At 39.7% G+C, this 25,401-nt stretch overlaps 1 protein-coding gene across 1 annotated transcript in view; it reads right to left on the bottom strand.

The window, feature by feature from the left end:
• Window positions 1-1,360: 1,360 nt before the first annotated feature.
• Window positions 1,361-25,401, bottom strand: part of ENAH (ENAH actin regulator) — a 165,971-nt gene continuing 141,930 nt past the window's right edge. Inside the window, 10 exon segments of the mRNA XM_062210482.1 lie at window positions 1,361-1,618; window positions 2,140-2,197; window positions 5,349-5,427; window positions 13,348-13,414; window positions 18,054-18,102; window positions 18,852-18,909; window positions 19,063-19,208; window positions 21,648-21,946; window positions 23,955-24,222; window positions 24,225-24,775. Of these exon segments, the coding sequence (XP_062066466.1) occupies window positions 1,581-1,618; window positions 2,140-2,197; window positions 5,349-5,427; window positions 13,348-13,414; window positions 18,054-18,102; window positions 18,852-18,909; window positions 19,063-19,208; window positions 21,648-21,946; window positions 23,955-24,222; window positions 24,225-24,775 (1,613 nt within the window). The 3' untranslated portion in view covers window positions 1,361-1,580.

The following is a 25,401-nucleotide window of genomic DNA, read 5'->3' as shown; positions in this document are numbered from 1 at the left end:
TCCAGAAAGCTATCATTGCAACATATAGGATTTTCTCTTCTATTTTAATCTTACCAGTTCCAAAGAAAAGAGGAAGGTGTGAAATACATACACACAGCACACGCACACACGAGGTGGTAAGTAGAGTATCTGATTCCTTCTTCCCACCACCTAAGTCTTCCTTTATTCACTAAAAGAAAACTGCAGAACTCTTTATTGGTTTCCCTTTTTCTCATGATTTCTGTGACCTTAATTGCTGCCGTCATTGTTATTTTTTATTTTTTGCATTTTAAAGTAATGAAATTCCAAAGCAGCTTCATAGTCAGGAACACCTGAATACCTGTGTAACTGCAGGGGCACCTGGGTAAGAGTAACTGCCAAATTCAGTGATCAAACTTTTTGAGTTCCACAACGAGCTATGGCTCATGTGATGCTCAGGATCATGTTTCAGACCATTGAAATTACTGGTTAAAATACAGAGAGCTGAAGACATGATGTAAAAGATTAAGTACTTGGTTTCGTTAACATATTTACCAATTAAAGTCACAAAATATTCCTCATTATTACTCATGCAGGTAATTGAGAAAGATAGTGCAGAAATTAAATAAAAAATTATTCCTTCCCTTCCTCCCACTCCCTTGTACTCTACAAAATGTTTTCCCTGGGACTAGGCCTTGAAAAGGCCACTACATATTAGTATCACATGCATTACTGCCTGCAATTAAAAAAGCTCAATTTGTGGTGATTGTAATTACATTATAAAAATGTCCACATGCATATGTCTAAAAAAGGTTGAAAACCTACAGTAAATCTACAATATACTGTTTTACATTTGACCACTGGTTTGTGTTATGTAGAAGTCATAGATTTGGTAAAGCATCGTAACAATTTAGGAAGGCATCTAAATCTTTAAATTCTGGATGAAATTTACGTTTTAATCTACAAAATTGCATGAAGGCTAACTTGAGAGACTTCCTATCATTCTAAAATTCCTCAAGCTGGACAAATTTTAAGATAGTTCCTTATGAATATCACCCTTCAAAAGCACATCCAATTGCTTGTTCCGCATTTTATGATGTTAACCTACATAGGGCTGATCTTAATTATTCATGGAATATCAAATATGATAGGAAGACAAACCTGAGAGAAACATTTACAATACAACAGCATAATTTGCTAAATTCTTCATCAGTATCAGTATTCTCTTAAAAAAACCTTCTTAAGCCTTTCTTCTCTTTATTTACCAATGGATTGTGGAAAATGCGCGATTTTATCTTGACATGAAAGTATTCCAATGCACGATGATCTTGCCTGGTGAGTTTAGTATTTTCTGCGTAACTGTCATAGGAACTCTTATCCAATTCTTTTCCATCCTGTTGTAAAAGTTTAAAAAAAAAAAAAAAAAAAAAAAAAGCAGCAAACTGGGAGGGAACTAGCTTGTTGCCAGTCATATCTGAAGGCTTCAGAACGTGTTGGTTTTCCCTCCTTCTGTCTCTACTTTCTTCTTTGAGCTCACAATATGTAGGGGTTTGCTGTTAACAGTTGTTCGTAGGAATATTTCTTCTCCAGATTAAAGTCCTGTCTCTCCATAGGTTGTTTCTCTATGCAGTATTTGCCTTGCTCAGTTCCTGCCTGATTGCTAGAGAGGAAAGGAAAAGCATTGAAGGTAAATATTAACAATAAAGTAAAGAAACTAGTGATTCATTAAGAAAGCTTAAGGACTGTTTAAACACACAGTCATAAAAATAGGTATTGCCTTTGCATATTTTATTGCATGGACCTTTATTTAAATATTACAAAGATACTAATTCCTATGTTTATTTTTCTTTGTATAAAATATGAAAACAATTTTGTGGCCTCAGAAACAAGATGGCAGTGGCTGTGTGGAGGGTGCCTAGAGAACGACAATGTTCACCTGGCTCTGCATCGAGTCACAGGCAGCACTTGACACTTACGAGTCATGTCTACCACTAGTTTCACAAATAATTTCTATGATTGAAGGAGACAGCGCCTCACTGACATCCACAAACAGGTGAAGGGCAGGATACTTTGGAAAAGTGCCCTAAGTATTAACTAGATATTCCTTCATCTATATTTTCTTAAAAATGGCTATTCTTAAACTTTATTTTAAAGGGGTTGCAAATTTGTTCAAGCACTTACCATCAATGAGCTCTTCTTTTAGCTTTGTTAATTCTTTTCTCATTTCATCTAAAATATCCTAAAATATTAGAGTAAAATATAAAGAATAAAAAAAATTACTATTGGACAGCTTTTTTACTTGAAAATTTAAGAATGTTACAAAATATGATTTGTGGTTTAATTTCCCAAGTCACAATTCTACTTCTTGGAATTTCTTAGACTTGGCAAATTTTAATACACTCTTTCCTTCCCAATTTTGCTTATTGTACTCTAGCAAGTATGACATAGAAAGCCTTATAAAACCCAAATAGTATGATTTAGACAACCTCTAGAAAATTACAGCTCTGCTTTTAATCTACTCCTTAAGGAGCAGTTTGGGAGGTAGTGCAAAAAGAAGTTTCAAGGAGGAAAATGTTATGGCAAACTGGATCATCAATTCTTGGCACATCTGTCATCAGGTTTGAAGTATGGGGATTTCTGAGGAATCACCACAGGTGTCAGATCACATTTCAGGGAATCCAGGGTCTTCCTAGAAGGGCCTCAAGAGCTGCCCTAATAGGCAGAGAGGAAGGCGAATGGTGCCTTGCTTGCCCCACTATCTACTGGGGTCCAGCAGGGCAGGCCTCAGCCACCTGTTGTCGCTCAGCATTCGTAGGTAGCCTGGAATGAGATGTGCTCCAAGTGTAAAATACATACCAGATTTCAAATATTTAGTATGAAGGAAATGATGTGAAATAACTCATTAGTAATTCATAAGTATTGACTACATATTAAAATATTATTAATATATCAGGCTAAATTATTAAATTTAATTTTACCCATATATTTGGACTGTTTTAATGTGGCTACTAGAACATTTTCAAATACATACGAGGCACATTCTCAAAGACTTTCTACTGAGCAGTGATGCTCTGGACTCTCCTTTAAGAACTGTGGATTCAGGGCTGGTGTTGTGGCACAGGGGGTTATGCTGTTGCCTGAGACACTGGCATCATATGTCAGCACTGTTTCGAGGCTCAGCTGCTCCATTTCAGGTCCAGCCCCCTGCTAATGTGCCTGGGAAAGCAGCAGATGATGGCCTAGGTGCCTGGGCCCCTGCCGCCCTTGTGGGAGACACAGGTGGAGTTCCAGGTTCCTAGCTTCAGCCTGGCACAGCCCCAGCTGTTGTAGCCATATGGGGATTGAATCAGCAGATGGAAGATCTCTCTCCCACTGCCTTTCAAATACATAAAATAAACCTTTAAAAAAATAAAAAGAACTATGGATCCAAAGGTAAATGGAGCTGGGGTTGAAACCGTGGTACAGTAGGTTAAACCTCCACCAGTGGTGCCGGCATTCCCTGTTTTGAGTCCCAGCTGCTCCACTTCTGATCCAGCTCTCTGCTAATGGCCTGTGAAAGCAGTAGAAGATGGCTCAGTGCTTGTACACCTGCACCTGTATGGGAGAGTCGGAAGCAGCTTCTGATTGGTTCAGCTCTGGCCATTGTGGCCATTTGGGGAGTGAACCAGCAGATGGAAGAACTCTAACTCTGCCTCTCAAAAAAAAAAAAAAACAAACTTAAAAAAAAAAAAAAAAAAAAACCAAACAAACCCTATGGATCCAAAGCTAAACAGAATATGAGTTGTTTTTTTTTTTTTTTTACAGGCAGAGTGGATAGTGAGAGAGAGAGACAGAGAGAAAGGTCTTCCTTTTTGCTGTTGGTTCACCCTCCAAAGGCCGCTGCGGCCGGCGGATCGCGCCGATCCAAAGCCAGGAGCCAGGCACTTCTCCTGGTCTCCCATGCGGGTGCAGGGCCCAAGGACTTGGGCCATCCTCCACTGCCTTCCCGGGCCATAGCAGAGAGCTGGCCTGGAAGAGGGGCAACCGGGATAGAATCCGGCGCCCCAACCGGGACTAGAACCCGGTGTGCCGGCGCCGCAAGGCGGAGGATTAGCCTATTAAGCCACAGCGCCGGCCATAACAGGTGAAAATTAATAGCTACCTCTGGAAGGATTACTTTGAATTATATGATTTAATATTGCATATTACAAGAAAAACTCAATTGTTCTATTCATAAAAAACATTTCATGTTTATACAGCAAAACAAAGACTTGATTATTAATGACCACATGCTTTTTAAAATTATGTAACTCAATTTAACTTTTCAAATAGCTTTGCAGTGTAGAAATGAAATTTACCTAAAAAAACCTATTTTGTTTCTTTTCAGGAATATTTTAAAACTCAAAATCTCTTAGCTGCCATTACTTTTTTCTGAGTACACAGGTATAAAATATCATGCATATGTATCCAAATCATAGATAATATTTTCTATTTATTTATTTTTAAAGATTTATTTGAAAGGCAGAGTTACAGAGTGGCAGAGAGAGAGAGAGACTTCCATCTACTGGTTCACTTCCCAGATGGCCACAATGGACGGAGCTGTGCCGATCCAAGCAAGGAGCCAGGAACTTCCTCCAGGTCTCCCACATGGGTGCAGGGGCCCAAGGACTTGGGCCATCTTCTGCTGCTTTCCCAGACCATAGCAGAGAGCTGGATCAGAAGTAGAGCAGCAGAAACCCGAACTGGCACCCATATGGGATGTTGGCACTGCAGGCGGCAGCTTTATTCATTATGCTACAGTGCCAGCCTCTATTTTTTCTTTATAAAACCGAGACAGCCATACATATCTGTTGCATTACTTATTTCACCTAAAAATGGACAAGTGTTCACAATCGTAAATTATGACTCTTATATATCCCTATTTGGATACTTCTATAATATTTTGCATACATTTATTTGCATGAAGTTCTTGGAAGTGAAACTGGTAGTTTCAAAGGTAAGACATCTATTTTTAAGGGCTTCAGTTTCCCCAAACTGTGTCTAGAAAGCAGAAGTACATGAGAGTGCCTATTTTCCTCATTCTTGCCAAAATCAGATTTGCTGGGCCCATTTTTGCCAATACGTTAGGTGAAAAGTGGAAGCCCACTGCCTTCTTACAATTGCATCCCATGCCCTTGCATCTATATTTTATGAGCTGCACCACTGTTGAGACTTGAGGCCAACTGAATGAATCAGAAATAAAGATTTGAAAATTAATTCAGAGCTACTAAAACCACTGTTTAATCTACATGAGTATTTTAACTCTATGTTCTTTCAAAGTACACCCAGGATCCATGTCAAATGTATGAATACTAGGTATCTTCTAAAAAGAAACAAATATACAGGAAGAAAAGCCATCACTGGGTACCCACCTGCTTCAGTCTGTCATAGTCAAGTCCTTCTGTCTGGACTCCATTGGCACTGGGCTGTGATGAGGGTGCAGATTTTGGTCTGTACAAATGAAATTTCCAGGACAGGTCAATTACACTTAATATAATTAATGTTTATAAGTAACTGCAAATCAACCAACCCAGCACCACATTCAAATACGTTTCTTAAATAACACATTGTATCAAAATTTAATTGTCAAAACTGTTGGACTGATTAGAACATAAAACAGAAAATGCTTAGTATATTCAATTATTTATAAAGAAACTAGAAAAAGGTAACAAGATGGTGAGACTTCTTCAGTAAAGAGCAGGAGACAGCGTTGAGCATGAGGCGGGTAACCAGGTAACTGTGGCATGTTGATCAAGACAGTGATGAAGAGGCCAGCTGAAACACCGGAGGCTCATTAGCACAATCTTGTTTTTTCCTTCTTTGAAATTTTACATTATCGACTAAATAGCTGACAGGTCAATGGGAGGAAAAATATAGACTTGAATATTTGTTCTAACAAATATTTGTTCTTACAAATTCTGTGCCTCGTTTGCAGGATGGAAATATTTTAGTAAGCATCATTTCTTTGTATGTACTGTATTCCATTTGAAGCACTAAGACAAGCAACAATGTTGGAAAAGGATTGTTAGTTAAATTATATTCATATCCATTGGCTATCTAGTCACTTCCCAGTGAAGTTTTTATGGTGACATCATTTGAAAATTATGTTTCAGGTTAACTACTTCATAAGCTTATTCTGTTTAGAAAATGCTGGACAAGAAGCAGATTGCCAGTTCTTAGACTTTTCAAGAGTTCAGGTTCTATTAAAAATTCTGTATGACAAAATGGCTTGGGGATTAGGTGTATTTTAAGCAAAAGTTTTAATACTAAATACATCAGTCATGCTCCCTCTCCAGTTCTGGCAGTGGGAAAATCTTCAGTAGATGACCTAGAGTTTTAATTGAATATTCCTACTCCTCTGTTTCCTGGTATAGTACAGCAAGAGGCCACTCTATAAGGGTCGCAAATCCATCACTTAGAAACCAGAGTCAAATAATTTGCTTTCAATTTTGCAGAGCACCAACATTAGAAATTTGAACGGAGACCCAGTAAGTGTAACTTTTTCAAAGTTATAATTTCATAATTCTTACAAGACATATAAAAACCCCATAGGCACTGTTCTTGAAGATAAAACACTGAGTTAATTTGCTTTAGTAGCAAAACTTATTACTGCTTAAAAGACTGTTATGAAGTAAACCAATTCTACTGTATTAGGTATTTGTTCACATGAACAAGGGAAGATAATAATGTTCAGAAACTTTTATTCCATAAGTACTGAGTCAGGCACTCGAAGGAACCAGAAGCTGTCTATGAAAGTGTTGCCTCTCTTCTTACGAGGATATCCCTTCTGACCTTGCTCGGTAGGACTACTAAATTCCACAGCCACTTCAGACTCACTGAGCTCTGTAACAGGCAAGCCGTGGTACTCTGCAGGAGTCAGATTTAGTGAATATTCTTGAAGGCTGACACACTGTTCATTCATAGACTTATGTTCTCTATTTCAGCTCTCCAGAATTAAATTATCCAATTACTGTTTTTCTTTTTTCACATTTAAGTGGAATAACAAGCTAGCTATTTTCTCCTAGGTTATATAATGAATACCTCTGAAATTCGTGTGAACAACTATGGTTTGCTACTTAATCAGGCAGTACACAATACATTCATATTTACTGAACAATTAAGATATTATTGTTATAGAAACACTTGTGGAAGCATGCAATTTTTAAAAAATTTAACTCATGCTAACATGCAATCCATCACCACCACCACCACCACCACCATGAGAATTAACTCAAAAGGGGGGAACTTTTCATACTGAAGGAATACAGTAATCACCACTTCTTTTTTTTAAGTTTATCAAGAACATTATCCCAGCAAGCACTTTGTGTAAAAGTAGCAAGGTAACTGAGAAGATGTACTATAGAAAATCTCTTTGTTAAATGCAGCTCTTTTTCTCTATGTACTAAAAAAACCTTTTGTTCAGAAAAATGAAACCACCTGAAAAACGGCAGGGAAGTTTTACTACTGCAACGTAAATATTTTATAGAGATTTAAGTTCCTGACAAAATAAACCTATCAAATATTTTGATAATCAATGGCATGAAAATAACTTAAGTAAATAAGAACCTGGCCAAAGAGTTCAATGACAGAACTCCCTACTATAAGCCATAGACACTTCCTCCATTTCTATTTAATCCACATTTCCAGTAGACTTGATGTGCATTTTTAAAAAGACACATACAATAACATGAATACAGTTATTTCTAACCTATGGATTTTTACCATAACTGATGACAAACTACGAGGTTTTCTCTGAGAGTTTTACTACGTGGTGAAGAGGATGCTGCCTCTAGACATCATGTCTATAAAATGACTGTGCTACACAATATCTAAAACCCTATTCTGCTAAGCTCATTCTACAATGAGTGGAAAAGCACAAGTATTTTTGTCATTTTTTTTTAATTAAGAAAGAGATGGCTTACATCTTGAGTGCTCTTAATTAAAAATTAAAAAGTGGCATAGTAGGGCTCATCCTAGAAACAGATAATCTGCTCAGGATGTTAGCTCAGGTTGTTAAAAGATATTCAACATACCACAAAGTATCCAGAATACAGAAATTTTCCACAAAGAATAAATTATTCACAACTGTGGACACAATGCAAACAATGCCCTGGGTTCCAGTAACAAACAGAACAAGACCTTCTATTCCATTTGTTAAAAGCCTTGTCTCACAATCCTAAAGAGAACAGCCTTTAAAAGAAAATGCTGAAGCTACTAAAAGCCCAGGTATTCAAAATGTTCATGGAAAATATATATTATGGGAGAGAAAAAAAATACCTATTCATGGATTTCACTTGTTTGTACTCAAATAAATATATCTTCTAATTCAATTTCCATGAGCTTTTTGAAGTCTCCTCACATATGTGGCCTCAGATTCCCATCTTCTTAATCCTGATGTTTACCATTTTAAATTTACCCTAATCCAATTATAGAGTAATATTATAGAGTAATAACAGGATTTTTTTTAAAGTGTGTGTCCAAAATAAAGCTAAAAATCAAAGATTCAATCTTCCTAAATATCTCCTGTGGTGATTACCAATCCAGGTAGAAAAAGCTCAGCCCTATCCTGAACATGTTATTTAAAAGTGTCAAATCACAAAGCCACAGCAGGATGATACCTGTGTAATGAATCACAGGACCTGTTGTCAAAAACAATCTGATTTTTCCTTGGAGAATCCCGTCTATGAAGGGGAAAAACCATTTAAAGGGGTATAAAATAAAACTTTAAAAAAAAAAATTCTCATTATGCTTCTGTTTTACAGAATAAAACAAGAATTGAAGTCCTTTAGCTTCTTAAAATAATCATTTTCCCAATAAAAAGATATTTGAGACCAATTTTAGCCAAGTGAGATACTGTTTACTTGAAAATTACAGAAAATAAAAAACATGAACAAAACCTACCTGCCGTAAAGATTCAGTAAGTATCAAAACACAAAGACATTTCTATCAGAATCAAAATGTTAAATGATACGCACTCAAAGTCATGGTAGCTCTAAGTATACAAAATTAACATTTCTTAGGAGGCATATAAAGAACTTTTCTTCCCATCATAAATACAAGATTTGTAAACTCTTGATAAAAACCATAGGAATAATTCACAAACTTTTCAATGTTACATAGTTTAAACCATTTTAATGACAACATTCTTGCTATTATTTTTCTACCTGGCATCTTCACTTAAAAATAGCATAATGAATTGTCTCATTTATTATAGGGCATTAATTCACCCTATCACTAATATAATCACGGCATAAATATTCTGAAGAGAAACAGGTCCTTGCAAAAGAATGCAAAGATGAGGTATTCTTAAATAAAATGTGAAATGCTCCATATGTCTACCTTCAGAAAGAACAGCGGAGACAACTTAGGAAGAAAACCAATACAGTTCTTAGTCTTCTAAATATATTTTAAAATTCTTTCATAATTAAAACTGCTTTTGGTGAAACATTAGGGCACACGTATTAGGGGGCTGGATCAAAACTATTAAAAGGTGTATGAGACATCAGGAAACAATCAGGGGTGCCACAATTTCTACTTTGGGAAAGTGAGAGAAACCATCTAATAGATTTGGAACAGGATTACAATGTACTACTGGATGCTAATGACCAAGATTTGACTAACTTATATAAAAACATTTTTCAATCTGGTGATCCTTGCAGCACTTACGAAACTTGCTTAGTCTGAAAATATCCCTCAAAGAACATTCTTTCCTTCACTAAACAAAACCAATCATAGCAAGGAACACATTGCACCTGAGGAACCTCTTGCATGTTCCAGGACTTCATACAGATTCATTCTAGCTTGAGGTAAGCTCACTATGAGATTCCTAGTAACAAAGCTGCAGAGTGGTGACAGAATTCTTGTCACATTTCACACCTTCAAAGGACAAGCAGCACACCACACCTCTGATCCCTGTCATGTTTTGGGTAAGTTAAGGTTCATAATGGGGCTACTGAAGAAAATCTGTGACAACCATTAGAGATGTGTGAGAAGGTCAACTCAGGTAGGTATCTGAGAAATACACATGTGCAAGTTTTCCACTGTATTGAAAAAAAAGTTCACCAAAAGCAATTTCCTTTATTTTCTTCAAAAGTCAAATATGATCATCTTTCAGTCACTTAGGAACTAAAAAGCTTATAGTATAAAAAGCCAGGTTTCCTTATGGAACTTACACAATTGTATTGTCAGAAATCTTTCCTACCAGCAGAAAGTACCACACAAACCCAAATTTAGATTTAGGCTAACACAGAACCAATTTGTGATAATATGAGGCCTATTCTTGTCATTTACTTTATTAGGTTTCTATAATGAATCAAGTTTGCTTTTCATGGGGCAAAACCACATCAAATAGAAAGAAAAAGGTGAACACTTCTGAAGTATCTACATACATACCTTTTTTCCCCCCTGGGAAATACATGAACCCTTTAAATTGTCTCATAAAGCAAGGAAACATTTCACCAATGAACCTGTGGTACAAACCTAGTCACAACACTAAAATATGCCTAGCTAAGGAACATTGAATCTGCTTGACTGTGCCCACAAACTACATGTAGAAACTCACATTAACTCCTATTGCTTTGGGGCACTAGTTTTTCTTTTTTCTTCTTCTTTTTTTCTAAAACTATTTATTTTTTATAGAAAGCCTTTATGTAATAAATATAAATTTCGTAAGTACAACTTTTGGATTATAGCGGCTCTTCCCCCTATACCCGCCCTCCCACCCCCAGACCATCCCATCTCCTACTCCCTCTCCCATCCCATTCTTCATTAAGATTCATTTTTAATCATCTTTATATATAGAAGATCAACTCTATACTAAGTAGAGATTTCAACAGTTTGCACCCACACAGACACACAAAGTATAAAGTACTGTATGAAGACTAGTTTTACCATTAATTCTCATAGTACAACACATTAAGGACAGAGGTCCTACATGGGGAGCAAGAGCACAGACAATTATGACATTAGTGATCACCTGAGGCTCTTGTCATGAGCTTCTAAGGCTATGGAAGCCTCTTGAGTTCTCAAAGTCCAACCTTAGTTAGACAAGGGCATAATCCAAGTGGAAGTTCTTTCTTCCCTTCAGAGAAAGGTACCTCCTTCTTTGATGACCCCTTCTTTCCACTGGGATCTCACTCACAGAGATCTTTGGTGTAGGTCATTTTTTGCCACAGTATCTTGGCTTTCCATGCCTGAAATGCTCTCATGGGCTTTTTAGCCAGATCTGAATGCCTTAAGGGCTGATTCTGAGACCAGAGTGTTGTTTAGGGCAGTTGTCATTCTATGAATCTGCTGTGTGTCCTGCTTCCTATGTTGGATCATTCTCTCCTTTTTAATTCTATCAATTGTTATTAGAAGACACTTGGTCTTATTTATGTGATTCCTTTGACATATCTTTATGATCAGTTATGAACTTAAACTGATTGTTTTAACTAGTTAAGATAGCATTGGTACCTGCCAACTTATTGAGATTTGGAGTCCTATGGCAAGTTTTTACCCTTAGGGGTAAGTCCAAGGGAACGTGGGGCACTAGCTTTTCTAACTTGATTAGATGTTCCAACTGAGATGGAGAAATAAACCTATAAATTCAAAGGTTTAATTTTATTTTGTGCTCTCAAAAATTAGTCTTTTCTTTTTTTTTAAAATAAATTTTTTTAATTTATTTATTTATTTATTTATTTTTTTTTTTTGACAGGCAGAGTGGACAGTGAGAGAGAGAGATAGAGAGAAAGGTCTTCCTTTTTGCCGTTGGTTCACCCTCCAATGGCCGCCGCGGTAGGTACGTTGCGGCCGGCGCACCGTGCTGATCCGATGGCAGGAGCCAGGTGCTTCTCCTGGTCTCCCATGGGGTGCAGGGCCCAAGCACTTGGGCCATCCTCCACTGCACTCCCTGGCCACAGCAGAGAGCTGGCCTGGAAGAGGGGCAACCGGGACAGGATCGGTGCCCCGACCGGGACTAGAACCCGGTGTGCCGGCGCCGCAAGGCAGAGGATTAGCCTATTGAGCCGCGGCGCTGGCCAAAAATTAGTCTTTTCAATTGACATTTCAGTGTAAAACATAAGAAGTTTCTTCCAAAAATTATATCAGAAAAAAAAAATGTATGAAACATGTCACTCAGGCTTGCATGCTGTCGCTAAGGGAGTAGCAAGAGCCAGTCAGAGGGCTGTCAACATGCCCTTGGCTAGAGATTTACCTCCATCCCTCCTTGGAGGAGGAAAAGAAGAAACATAAAAAGAAATAGCTAGTTCAAATTGTTATTTTATGGATATAAAATGCCCAGGTTGCTAGAAGATCACCATGGTTTACAGCCATGCTCAGACAGTGGTTCTTTGTGTAGGTGGTTACACAGTTTTGTGCCAGCCTACAGGAGGAAAGGCCCGACTCACAGAAGAAGATAGTAACACTAGTGACCCACACAACTTCCTGGATTTGTGTTTTCTTTCGGGAAGCTTTATCATAAGTTCAGTGATTCTAGTGAATCTACTAAGATAATTTAACTGTTTAACTTTATAAGGCATACGAATTATCCCCTATTTTAATGTTAGTTTTTCAATAAAGTTTTGATTGTGGGCAAAAAAAAAAAATGTCTTTAAGACAGGAACATGAATATATACTATCTGAGATAATATTAATGCTCAATGCTCTATTTCCTTCAGAGTGCTGATGATATTCTGATTGTACAAGAGATGTTCTGGTCCTTTGGAGGGCTACAGCATTTGGGCTGAAGCAGCACTTATTTGCAAATTGCTCATCAACTACTGGGGGGAACACAAGTGTAAATAGCTAAGATAAATGTGGTCAAATGTTAACAACTGGTGAACCTAGAAGATGGGTTTGTGGGTGTTTGCTATACTGCTCTTTTCTCTTTTTAAATATTTATTTATTAATTTGAAAGAGTTACAGAGAAAGAGGCAGAGGAGAGGCAGAGCGAGATATCCTCCAACCACTCGCTTACTCCCCAAATGCCACAACGGCTGGGACTGGGCCAGGACAAAGCCAGGAGCCTCATCTGGGTCTCCCATGTGGATGCAGGGGCCCATGCACTTGGGACATCTTTCACTGCTTTCCCAGGCAGATCAGCAGGGAGCTGGATTGGAAATGGAGCAGCTGAGACTTGAACTCGTGCCCATATGGGATGCGGGCAATGCGGGAGGCAGTCCTACCCATTACACCACAGTGCTGGTCCCCCTCTAACTTTTCTTCAATTATGAATTTTTCAAAATAAATAAACTGTGAAAAATAAAAGCGATCTTAAGTTCCAGACAATCTGAGTAATAAATATAGGGTAAAACTTTCTCTAAAATAAATATGTATTATTAACCTTTTTTGAGATACAACATAATGTAAGATTTAGGGGAAAAAAACTGTTACCTGGAAATGACAGGTGACTTGCTGCCGTTCATGGTATTTGTCCTTTCCCAAGGTTTTCTTGTTGGTTCTTTAAAAATAAGAAGTAAACATCAAAAATATGCTCCTGGAGTTATTATAAAACAACAAAATACTAAATACCATTATACCTGCTTTATATAGAAATAATGATTTAAAATTAAAAATTTTAGTTAAAATCTTTCAGGATTTTAATTTGCAGTTTCAGACCTTAAATAAGTAACTGTGACATTTTCTAGAAAAAAAACTTAATCATTAAATCTAAAATGTTATAATTTTATAAACCAGAAGGAAACAGGTTTCTTTAATACAGATATAATAAAGGGAGGGTAATTTTTATTAATTAGGATAGTTTAGAGGAATTAGAACAGGACAGCATTACCTACACTATTTTAAGTGCCAAAGGCCAAACAAAAGGCATAATATATAAAGTCTTCATGTACTTCAATATTTCATTTTTAAAATATACTTATTTATTTAAAAACCAGAGTGACAGAGATGGAGAGACAGAGATATCTTCCATCTACTGCTGCACTCTCCAAACAGCTGCAACAGTTGGCACTGGGCCAGGCTCAAACAAGGAGCCAGGAACTCTGGCCATGACTTCCACATGGGCGGCAGGGGTCCAAGGACTTGAGCCATCTTTTGCTACTTTTCCAAGCACATTAGCAGGGAGCTGGATGGAAGTGGAGCATCTAGGATTTAAACCAGTGCTCCAATATGAGATGTTGTGTTGCAAGCTGTGGTTTAACCTCCTGCACCACAAATGCCAGCCTCAACATTTCACCTAAATTCAAATCATCCTCGGGTAAAAAATTCAAACAATTCAAAATAAATTTCAGAATCATGTAATTCAATGGTACTTCCTTGATTCTTAAACAATTAATTCTTGGAACTCAGTAGACAATTCCAGTTAAAAATAAGTAAGTCCACTCTTGTCAGCCATGCATTGTGCTTTGTACTGTTTCTCTAATATGGACTGACTAACTGGTGCTGTCACTAGCCACTCCGGATGACTAAGTTGAATCCTATCATGGAGGAAAGATTCTTATTTGGGCCACAAGTTGTGATTCCACTGCACTAAGAAACGGTTCCAAGTTCTGACGAAGTCCCTCAATTGGCTTCTGTACATTCTCACTTAGATAGATTGTAATCTGTTCAAACTACACAAATGCAAACTAAACTCAAATTCTCAGGGGATGTACTAGTTTTGGTTCCATATTTCTGTTGCATGCAGGAATTTGGCCATGAAATCTTAAAAAATTATCACTGATCATGTTTGCTCAGCATCAATCATTCAACCAATTCCTTCCTTTTTCATTATACTTTTTATTCCTTTCTTCTGTATTCTAACAGCCAAAATATTCTTTCGGTGACCAGCATGGTGGTGGCAAGTTCCAGATCTGGCCAGGGAACATGATGAGGTCCAGGAAAGATGGAATAACAAACATATCCCACTGATAGATCGCAGGCTGAGTAGGTAAAAAGAGGGAAGTTCTGAATAAAATAGAGATAACTGGACAGGGAGGGGAATATCTGTGAGACACTGTCACCAAAGAGGCAGGTGGGAAGGTTAGGTAGTACTTCCAAAGCAGACAGAGTGAAGCAGGTATGGAGGGCCCTTGTCAATCAGCCAAACCAGAGCCAACTTTTAATCTCTCTTTTAAGGTATTTACTTAATTTGAGAGAGAGAAAAAGACACAGAGACACCAAGACCAAGACCCACCCACTAGTTCACTCCCCAAATAACTACAATGTCTAGAACCGGGTCAAGACTGAAGCTGGGAGCTGAGAATGCAAGCCAGGCCTCCCATGTGGGTGTCCAAAACTTACTTGAGGCCTCATCACTGCCTCCTGCATTAGCAGGAAGCTGGAGTCAGGTATCAAACCCTGGCAATCTGGCAATCTGTTGTGGGACACAGGCATCGTAACCGATGTCTTAATCACTAGGTCAAAATCCCACTCCCATCTTTGAATCTCAAAAGGGCTCATGCGGCTCTGAGGAAGAGTTGTTCTGTTCAGTTCAGTACTAAGGGAGTAGAGGGAACAAGGCCTTCTCTGTACGGAGCCTCAAGCATGTTTCAGGAGGAAGGGCAGAGGTGGGGTTACCTTCAGAGGTCTTTGGAAACACACAGGTCTTTACTTGCAGCGGTAGAGAGCTTCCCAACTGATTTCCTTCTCAGTCTTCCTCAATTCTATGTCACACTGCTCATAAGTACCATTTTAATGTGCCCAAAACAGTTTCAGCTCATTGACAACTCAATACTTGCATGATAAAAATATTTTACTTCTGATCTTTGCATAAAAAGTTCAACATTTTTGTTTCTCATTTTTCCAAATTATTTTGCCAATACCTCCCAAAAAAGAACTCTCCATTCTAGACAGGTGAATCTACTTTCTATTTCCAACTCTCTTCTCATTTGTCTTCAACTCTGTACTTTTGCTCATGATATTTCTACTGCCTGAAACTAGATACTCCAAGGCATTGTAAAATATTTTTCTCCACAAAGGTGGCCCAGCTGTTTCCTTATGATCCCCTCTCTCTTTGAGACACTAGTTAGTAGTCCACACATGGCTAAAAAGATTAACTTTTACTTGTGCAACTGGACTGTGAGTTTTTGGTATTTGATGCCTGTATCTTTCTTTCTTTTTTGGGGGGTGGTGGTGGTGGTGCTACCAAGTGTCTGACAATTTTAAAAACTGAATGAAGGAGTGGGCATTTGGTTTGGGGGTTAAGATGCCCATTTCACACACTTGGAGTACCTGGGTTGGATTCTTGGCTCTGGCTACTGGCTGATTCCTACTTCCTGCTAATGTTCAAGGGTCTCAAGTAATTGGGTTCCTGTCACCCTTGCGGGAGACCTGTTTTGAGTTCCTGGCTCCCAGATTCAGCCCCAGCCCAACCTGAGCTGTTCTAGGCATTTTTGTGGAAAGTATCAGCAGATAGAAGCTGTCTGCCTACCCCCCCTCCACACACACACAAAAAAACACCAAAGAACTGAATGAAACAAGTTAAAAACAAGCCCCAAGCTCTTCTGAATGAGTTCTTAATTACATATGGCACACACATACACACACACACAGAACTCATGTTTAGTTTTTCATGTTTTGAATGAGGGGATTGTATAGTAGATAAGGAGTGCTTAACTGAAGATTTATGGATAACCTTTAGGGAACTCAGGAATTTTTTTTCTAACTATGGGCAAATCTGTATAAAAATTTTTCCCCCTCCTTGGAGAAAATCTATCTGCAGTAATCATATTCTAAAATTTCTACAACTATAAAGTATAGTTCAGATCTAAAATACCTATGGTCCTAATAATAGCATATCCAAGCAATTCAGGCTTACAAGAAAGGTAAAGCTGAAATAAGCACGTCTTAAACCAGTGAGCGCCTCATGATAACACAAACTGACAACACAATGTGAGACCTATTCAGAGCACACAGGTGGGCTGAGGAGAACGAGCTCACAAAGCAGCCATGCAAACGATAATACAGCAACCAGACGCTGCAAAGTCACTACTCAATTATTCAGACTGAGGGCTGGGGAGGGCGGGATCTATAATAACAAAAACACAAGTATATTTTGTGAGAAATGGAACCCTAGAGGCAACTGGTAGTCTCTAAATAAAAATATGTAGAATTAATACAGACATTTCTCTAAAATGGTTTCCTAAGGACCACTTAAATACTAATTCACCATTTTGTCACATCATTCCAAAATAGATCTGGAGGAAGACAGTCTAACTCCAAAGACTTCAATCAAATATGAAGAAATCATACACATTTGTAACAATTTCATATTCTCTGCTGGGATACAGTACTAACTACCTCCAGTAAAATATACTTTGTTAATATTGTGATACATATATATATATATTTTTTTTTTTTTGACAGGCAGAGTTAGACAGTGAGAGAGAGGGACAGAGAGAAAGGTCTTCCTTTTTTTCTGTTGGTTCATCCCCCAAATGGTTGCCACGGCCAGCGCGCTGCGCCGATCTGAAGCCAGGAGTTAGGTGCCTCCTCCTGGTCTCCCATGCGGGTGCAGGGCCCAAGCACTTGGGCCATCCTCCACTGCCTTCCGGGGCCACAGCAGAGAGCTGGACTGGAAGAGCAGTGACCGGGAGAGGGTGAACCAACGGCAAAGGAAGACCTTTCTCTCTGTCTCTCTCTCTCACTATCCACTCTGCCTGTAAAAAAAAAAAAAAAAAAAAAAAAGTTAGAAGCTTTATTACCCTGATTAGACATCACTCAAGTGAATGGTTAAAAGTATAACTTTCTCAATTTGAGAATGTTTTCGAACAGACTGCAATGCTAACATGTTCACTTTTTACCTTTAAGAATTGATTACTAAAAATACTTCCCTTTCATCTAACAATGTATTTTCCTTGTTTTGGCAAATAACCTCAAATCATCAATAATAATATACCCAGAATATGTGAAAATTATGGTTTTCAAAGAGTCACACATAAAAAAAGTTTAGTAGATCTCCCAGTATCAAGAAGAAAGCAGCAAGGGCTTCTGGTATCTCAAAAGACAGAAGTCAGTGCTTTTAAGTCTGAACAGAGAACTTTAACATTTTAGTAAGCAGTTACTTGGTTCAAACATGGGAAAGGGGCGGTATTCTTAATCGGTGAGGATTACTAGTTAGAGGAAGTTTATAAATGTTAAAGTATTTCTCTTCAACTTACCGGGTGTGCTTGTTGAAGAGGCCTTAGAAGTTACAGGCTCCGAATCTTCCTAAACACAGAGACACACATATGAATATCACATCCCCTAGAAACCTGCTGCTGGACACACTCAGCATATTATACTTCCCCTTTCAATATTCTTTCTGCTGCTCCCTGCCCATTCCCTCCTGTGTCCTCTCCCCTTTCCAGTTCAGCTTAGATTTCTTTCTTCCCTTACCTTCCCAACATTTCCCCCTTCTCCCCAGCTCCTTTCCTTACACATGTTCTCACCAAGAACTCGTACAAGCCAATGCTTTGAAGCTAGAGGTAGGAGACAGATTTGAGGAACATAGGGCTAACAGTGGTATTATTTATGGAACACTAACTACACACACACACACACACACACGGAGATGAGTTGGCTCAATTGCAGTGAATTATGGAGGTGGCATGAGGTTACACATGTCAAGGGCACAGCTAAGAACCACAGGGCTCCAGAGGATGTGGGAAAACTACTGATGTAATCTAACTTCTTTATTTCAAATTAATGCAAGGAAACTGAGACTCTGAGACATAAAAAAACTCAAAGTCACCTACTTCCTAAGTCAGGCTTAGGAACAGAATTAACTCTATAGGCTTAAACTGTGGTGCTTTTCCTGGTTGATAAATAAGACTCAAATACTGGGACAGTTAAAAATAAGCAAATAGAAGTTCACACTAATTTCTGTTCACATTAAATAGCCTTTGATACAATTTCTAATTTCTTGAATGAGCTGCCCTGTAATTTCACACCTTAAACTGTGTTCTACCTTCACTTACACTTTTGTCTTCTTTCTGTTCTGTTTCTACTGTTGATCCCTTTTCAGCAATTCTTCTCCTAGAAAGGAAGAGATCAGATTTTAAAAATCATCTAACTCTTATTATACAAACTACTCCATCTCAGAGGGAAGAATTGTATCTACATATTTGGGATAAAATTATGAAAATTTTTCTCAATTCTATGTATGTCCACTGCAATGAAATTCCTCACCTCCTGGCCAGCAGGGCACTCATTTCTTCCATTAAACCACTACCCCCTAAAGGAAGGGGTCCATTTCCACGACCCGTATCTGTTTTAGATGACACTGAGTTCACACCAATGGTATTCCCTCCACTGGGGAAGGAGGCATCCTCCACCTTAATGAGAATACACACACATAGTAAATGTCACTGTTAGATGATCATATTTTATTAATATTACATTGAAAACAGAAGATTTTTCAGCATTAATTTAAAATAAATACTTAAATCTTTTTTTAATAGCATTTTTTTAATTTTTTATTTTTTTATTTTTATTTTTTGACAGGCAGAGTGGACAGTGAGAGAGAGAGAGACAGAGAGAAAGGTCTTCCTTTGCCGTTGGTTCACCCTCCAATGGCCGCCATGGCTGGCATGCTGCGGCCGGCGCACCGCGCTGATCCGATGGCAGGAGCCAGGTGCTTCTCCTGGTCTCCCATGGGGTGCAGGGCCCAAGTACTTGGGCCATCCTCCACTGCACTCCCTGGCCACAGCAGAGAGCTGGCCTGGAAGAGGGGCAACCGGGATAGAATCCGGCACCCCGACCGGGACTAGAACCCGGTGTGCCAGCGCCGCAAGGTGGAGGATTAGCCTAGTGAGCCACGGCGCCGGCCTAAATACTTAAATCTTAAGAACCAATAAAGTGAACAGCACTGCCTTTGTAGTACTTCAGTGACACTCTGTCAAAGTCAGCATTACTTGTAATAGGATGAAACAATATCACAGGTCTTCCCTGGCGATAATCTGAGAAGGATACAATTTAACCTTGGTGGTATTCATGCCCCAAAGAATGTATAACCAGAGTCTAATCTTGAGGAAAAAACTCAAGACAAGCCAAACCTAAGATTTAAAAAACAAAACAAAAAAACTGTCTTAAAAAATGTAAGTATCATGAAAGAAAAAGCTGAGGAATGATCACCGATTAAAGTGAATTAAAGAGACATTACAACTAAATGCAACAGATGACTTTGAGACCACGAAAAAAACTGCTGTACAAAACATTACTGGGCAACCGAAATTTAAATATATTCATAGATTATGATATTCTATAACTGTTCAATTTCAGATTTTGATAATTATACTGTGATCATATATGAGGGGGTCTTCAAAATATTAATGGAAACTGCTTATTATTATTATTATTATTTTGGACAGGCAGAGTTAGACAGAGAGAGAGACAGAGAGAAAGTTCTTCCTTCCATTGGTTCACCCCCCAAATGGCCGCTACGGCCGGCGCTGCACCAATCCGAAGACAGGAGCCAGGCGCTTCCTCCTGGTCTCCCATGTGGGGGCAGGGCCCAAGCACTTGGGCCATCCTCCACTGCCTTCCCGGGTCACAGCAGAGAGCTAGACTGGAAGAGGAGCAACCGGGACAGAACTGGTGCCCCAACCAGAACTAGAACCTGGGGTGCCGGTGCCGCAGGCAGAGGATTAGCCAAGTGAGCTGCGGCGCCGGCCAGAAACTGCTTATTATGAGGAACTATACAAGGGTTCCAAAAATTTCTTTGAACCAAAATAAAATTATCTTTTAATTTCATTTCCTATGAACTTTTTGAATGCCCTTTTTCTAAAAAATTTACACGGAGGTACTTAGGGAAATGAGGGCACAATGTCTCTTATTTTCAAATCACTCAGACAAAAAGTATGTATATAGAAGGAAATATGAAAAATAAGCCAAGTAGGATAGCGTCGCGGCTCACTAGGTTAATCCTCCGCCTGTGGCGCTGGCACACCGGGTTCTAGTCCCGGTTGGGGCGCCGGATTCTGTCCTGGTTGCTCCTCTTCCAGTCCAGCTCTCTGCTGTGGCCTGGGAGTGCAGTGGAGGATGGCCCAGGTCCTTGGGCCCTGCACCTGCATGGGAGACCAGGAGAAGCACCTGGCTCCTGGCTTCAGATCAGCGCAGTGCGCTGGCCGCAATGGCCATTGGGGGGTGAACCAACAGAAAAGGAAGACCTTTCTCTGTCTCTCACTGTCCACTCTGTAAAAAAACAAAACAAAACAAAACAAAAAACCAAAAAACCCAAGTATTGGTAAAATGTTGCTAGGTTTCTCATACTGTTGTTTATATCATTCTTGCAACTCTTCTGTAAACTTAAATTATTTCTATTTTTTAAATCAAATAAGTTAATAGCATAGGCTTCAGTAAATCCAGTCTTTTGGGTATTTAGAAAGAATTGTCAGGACCAATGCTATGGAACAGCAGATTAAAAGCCTCGAGCTGCAGCACCAGCATCCCACATGGGCACCGGTTCCAGTCCTTGCTGCTCCAATTCCCATCCAGCTCCCTACTAATGTGCCTAGGAAAGCAGTGGAAGATGGCCCAAGTGTTTGAGGCCCTGTACCCATGGGAGACCCGGAAAAAGCTCCTGGTTCCTGGCTTCATATTGGCTCAACTCTGGCCATTGCATTTGAGTCAACTGCCATTTGGGAAGAGAACCAGCGAAGGAAGACATCCCCCCATCCCCGGCACCCCGCTTCTGTCTCTCTGTAACTGCCTTTCAAATAAATAAAATAAATCTTAAAAAAAAAAAAAGAATATAGTAATGTGTAATTATTTACCCGTGACACTTTCCTAAGTTTAGCTCCAGCAATTGCAGCTGCAAGTCCAGTTAAAGGTCGATTGTCTTCTGACATGGATCCGGAAAAAAATCCAGATGCAGGGAGGGGAGGGGCAGGAGGTGGTGGTGGAGGAGGGGGCACTTGATTAGGAAGAGGGGGAGGGGGAGGTGGTGGTGGAGGCCCAGAGGAAGGCAGTGGAGGGGGAGGAGGGGGTCCAGGGGGAGGAGGGAGCGCTGCCTGGGCAGGACCTGATGGGAGGGGGGGAGGAGGGGGAGGTGCAGGTGGTCCCAAGACAATGCCTGAGAGAAAGAAATGTTAAATAAACCCATCAATAAGAAAGCCAAATTATTGCTACTTGGAAAGGTAGGTAGACATTAAATTGACTCAAACCTTTACTACATAGTGTTTATCACAATGTTTAAAGTCTACACTACTTTTAAAAAGTTACAGAAATGTAAGGCCAAATGTACTTAACTACTTACTTAAATGTTAGAGCTTTAGTAACAGCACTAAGCAACAGATTATCTAATCAGATTTTTTTGCATGAGGACTTGGTAAATAAAATAAACGTCGATAAAATTTTGGAGACAGGTTAAGCAGCATAGACAACCCCTAGTACACTAATGCACTAGTATGCAGTGGTAAGTGAGTGCCATTTGAAAAAGTAGACACCAAATAATCCATGTAAAACTTAATAGCTGAGTCAATAAATTCTACTATCATTAAGATATTTGGTTATTTATAGTCAAAACAGCACATAGCAGGTTAAGGTGCTGCCTGCATGCCCACCCCCCCCCCCCCCAACTCAAGTCCCAGCTGCTCCAAAAGACAGGGAAGAAGCCTGGGCTGCTGGCTTCAGTGCGGCCCAGCTTCCAGCTTCCGTCTTTCACTCCCTCCCTGCCCCTCTCTCTAACTCTGCCTTCCAAATAAATAAAATAAATCTTAAAAAAAAACAAAACAAAACCCATAAAGGAAGGATGGGCTCAGGCTTCAGTATCTTAAAAAAACAAAAACAAAAAAAATTCCACACATTTAGATCCAATGTGGAGCCAGGGCTGACAATCAATGGAATAAAGGAATTTACTATTACAAAGGAAACCTCAAAATAGCTCTCAAAATAATTAAATAACAGTTGGAAATAGAGCTATTTTAAGAATGAGGGAAGAAACTTTCAGGAGCCTACCTGGTGGCACAGTTTATTAAGCTGAAGATGCCATCTGCAGTTCCCCAACTGCAGCGCCGGCATCCCATATAGGCGCAGGTTCAAATCCCAGATGCTCCATTTCTAATCTGGCTCCCTACTAATGTGCCTGGGAAAGCAGCAGAAGATGGCCCAAGTGCTTGGGTACCTCTGCACCTACGTGGGAGACTCGGATGAAGCTCCTGGGTTCAGCCTGGTCCAGCTTGGACCATTCAGGCATCTGGGGAGTGAACCAGTGGATGCAAGATCTCTAATGCTCCCTCTCTGTAACTCTTTCAAATAAATAAATCAATCCTCTAAAAAATAAATAAAATTAAAAAATAAAAATAGGGTTGCCATGCATCTTATTTATTAACAGAGCCAGGTCCTTTCTCCACTTACAGATAACCTCCCTTCCCTGTTACCATGACAGCCAGGTATGTGTGTTGGGGATGGGTGGGCAGGAATACCTGTAGAGGATGATCTTCTCTCTCAGCTATCCCTTCAGCCCACTTCCTGTAATTTTGGACTATAGGAACCTTTAAGGAACATGCCAAGCTCGGCATCCTTTCTACTCCTCCTGTAAAGTCAGGATGCAACACAGGGCTTAGGGGACATCCATCCTGAAAGTCCAACACAGGAAGCTGCTCAACACAGGAAAGGTCACAATGAAATAGGGTCCAAGACCAGAATCATTCCGGGGTGACTCTGGACCAATCTAATGACTACAGTTGGGCAATAAATATATGGTCTCTAAGTTTCCCCAAAATTAAAGGGAAACAACTTAGATCATGTATTTACTGTGTGGTAGATCCAATACATCGAGAAAGTTCCCTACTGAAATTGAGAAGCAATTTGTCAGTATGAATACTAGAAAACAACTCTCACAATACTGCGGAAGATACCAAAAACTTGTCCAATTTGGAAATTCCCAAAATTAAACCTCCAAATGCTAAATTAATCCAACAAAATGAAAAAATTCTTTCCACTTCAACTTTAAAAACATGGCACAATGTCATACAGATGTTCAACAACTGCAAACACCCTACCGGTCTTCTAGGCAATCAACCTTGCTGCCATGGAGTATTTCAAGTGGAGAGTTGAAGCAGCAATGAGGAAAGCCTTACCCTGTTGGGCTGGAGTCTCGGCCGGCTGAGAGGCTGCCTGCAAGCCTGGCTCAGAAGCAGAGGAGTCTCCCAGCACAGAGTTTAGAGGAGTCTCAACAGAGGCAGGGCCAGCTGCAGAGGGAGAAGGGAGAACACTAGGCTTGGATGAGGGAGTTGAGGCAATAGGGGTGCTTGGAGGAGGAGAAGCTTGAGATCCACAGTGTGAGAGTGATGCGAGGGAAGGCAGTGGTGGCGGCGGCGGCGGTGGCGGTGCGGTGGCGGTGGCGGCGGAGCTGCTGGCCCTGAGGTAGGCGGTGGAGACACTGGATATGTTACAGAGTCAAGCAGCCCATTGGGAGCTGTCGGTGATGGAGGCATTTGGGGCACAGGAGAAGAAACACAAACAGGGAGGACAGGCCTTGGACCAGTAGCTTTGCCTGGGGGGCTGCTAATCATTATTGGAGGAGATGGAGGGAGGGGCGAAAAATTGGAAGTAGACCAGGCACAGGGCTTCGTAGCCGGAGGCTGAGAAGAGGGTGTGTTCACAGGAGAAGAAGGTCGAGAGTTTTTGTTCACAGGACGAGGAACTGTAGCATAATGGGGAAGAACGGGGTGGAAGGCTGAACCTAAAGATGTTGCAAAACGTGTCGCTGAGTGTCGCAGTGGTGGTGTAGGGGGTGTGGAAGTAGGTGGCAAAGCAGTCACTACGGCATAATCAGGAGTGGCCTCTGACACTGGAGCTGAGATGACTTTAGCGTATGATGGAGGAGGTGCCGAAGGAGGCTGGCAACTGGAATACTCAGGAAGTGGAGCGCTATACAGGGAGCTGTCTGGAGATGGAGCTGGACAGAGGTGGAAAGCAGCAGCAAGAGACAGGATAAAAAGGGAGAGAGAAAAAGGGAGCTAGTGAAGCCACAAAACCAGCATTCAGACAAAATGCATAAATGTAGACTACAGTTAGTACCAGAGAATTAGGCACATGTGCACACAACTATTTTCACCCAAGAAAATTATACTTTAACTTGCAAATACATCTTGAGATCCAGAAGAGAATGAAATACGTATAAATTAAATTGACTAATTTGTTTTTTACAAGAGGATAGTAGTAGTCTCAATTATTATTTGGTTCACATTTAGTCCCCTAAAAGGACATTAAAATCATATAAATAGAGTCATAAACAGAAAAAAATAATAAATAGCAAAACTGGTAATATATTTACTACAAAGGACAAATAATCTACTCAATGCTTATTGGTGAGAAAGTTTTGTTCAGCATAACTACAGAAAGTAATTAGGCAGTAAAAAACAAATGCATTAACTTAAATGATAAACCAACCACCAATATTTAATCAATGCACACTAAAACTTTTGATATAGGCCAGAAGAAATAAGTTGCTAAATCTTATAATTAGTGTCAATTTTAATGAATGTCAAAATATCTCAACCTTTCAGCCATATATTAACTCTT

This window comes from Lepus europaeus, chromosome 14 (genome assembly GCF_033115175.1).
Source record: "Lepus europaeus isolate LE1 chromosome 14, mLepTim1.pri, whole genome shotgun sequence".
In the NCBI taxonomy this organism is placed as follows: domain Eukaryota; kingdom Metazoa; phylum Chordata; class Mammalia; order Lagomorpha; family Leporidae; genus Lepus; species Lepus europaeus.
Note: the sequence above shows the minus strand (reverse complement) of the source record. Positions and strands in the feature narration are given on the sequence as shown.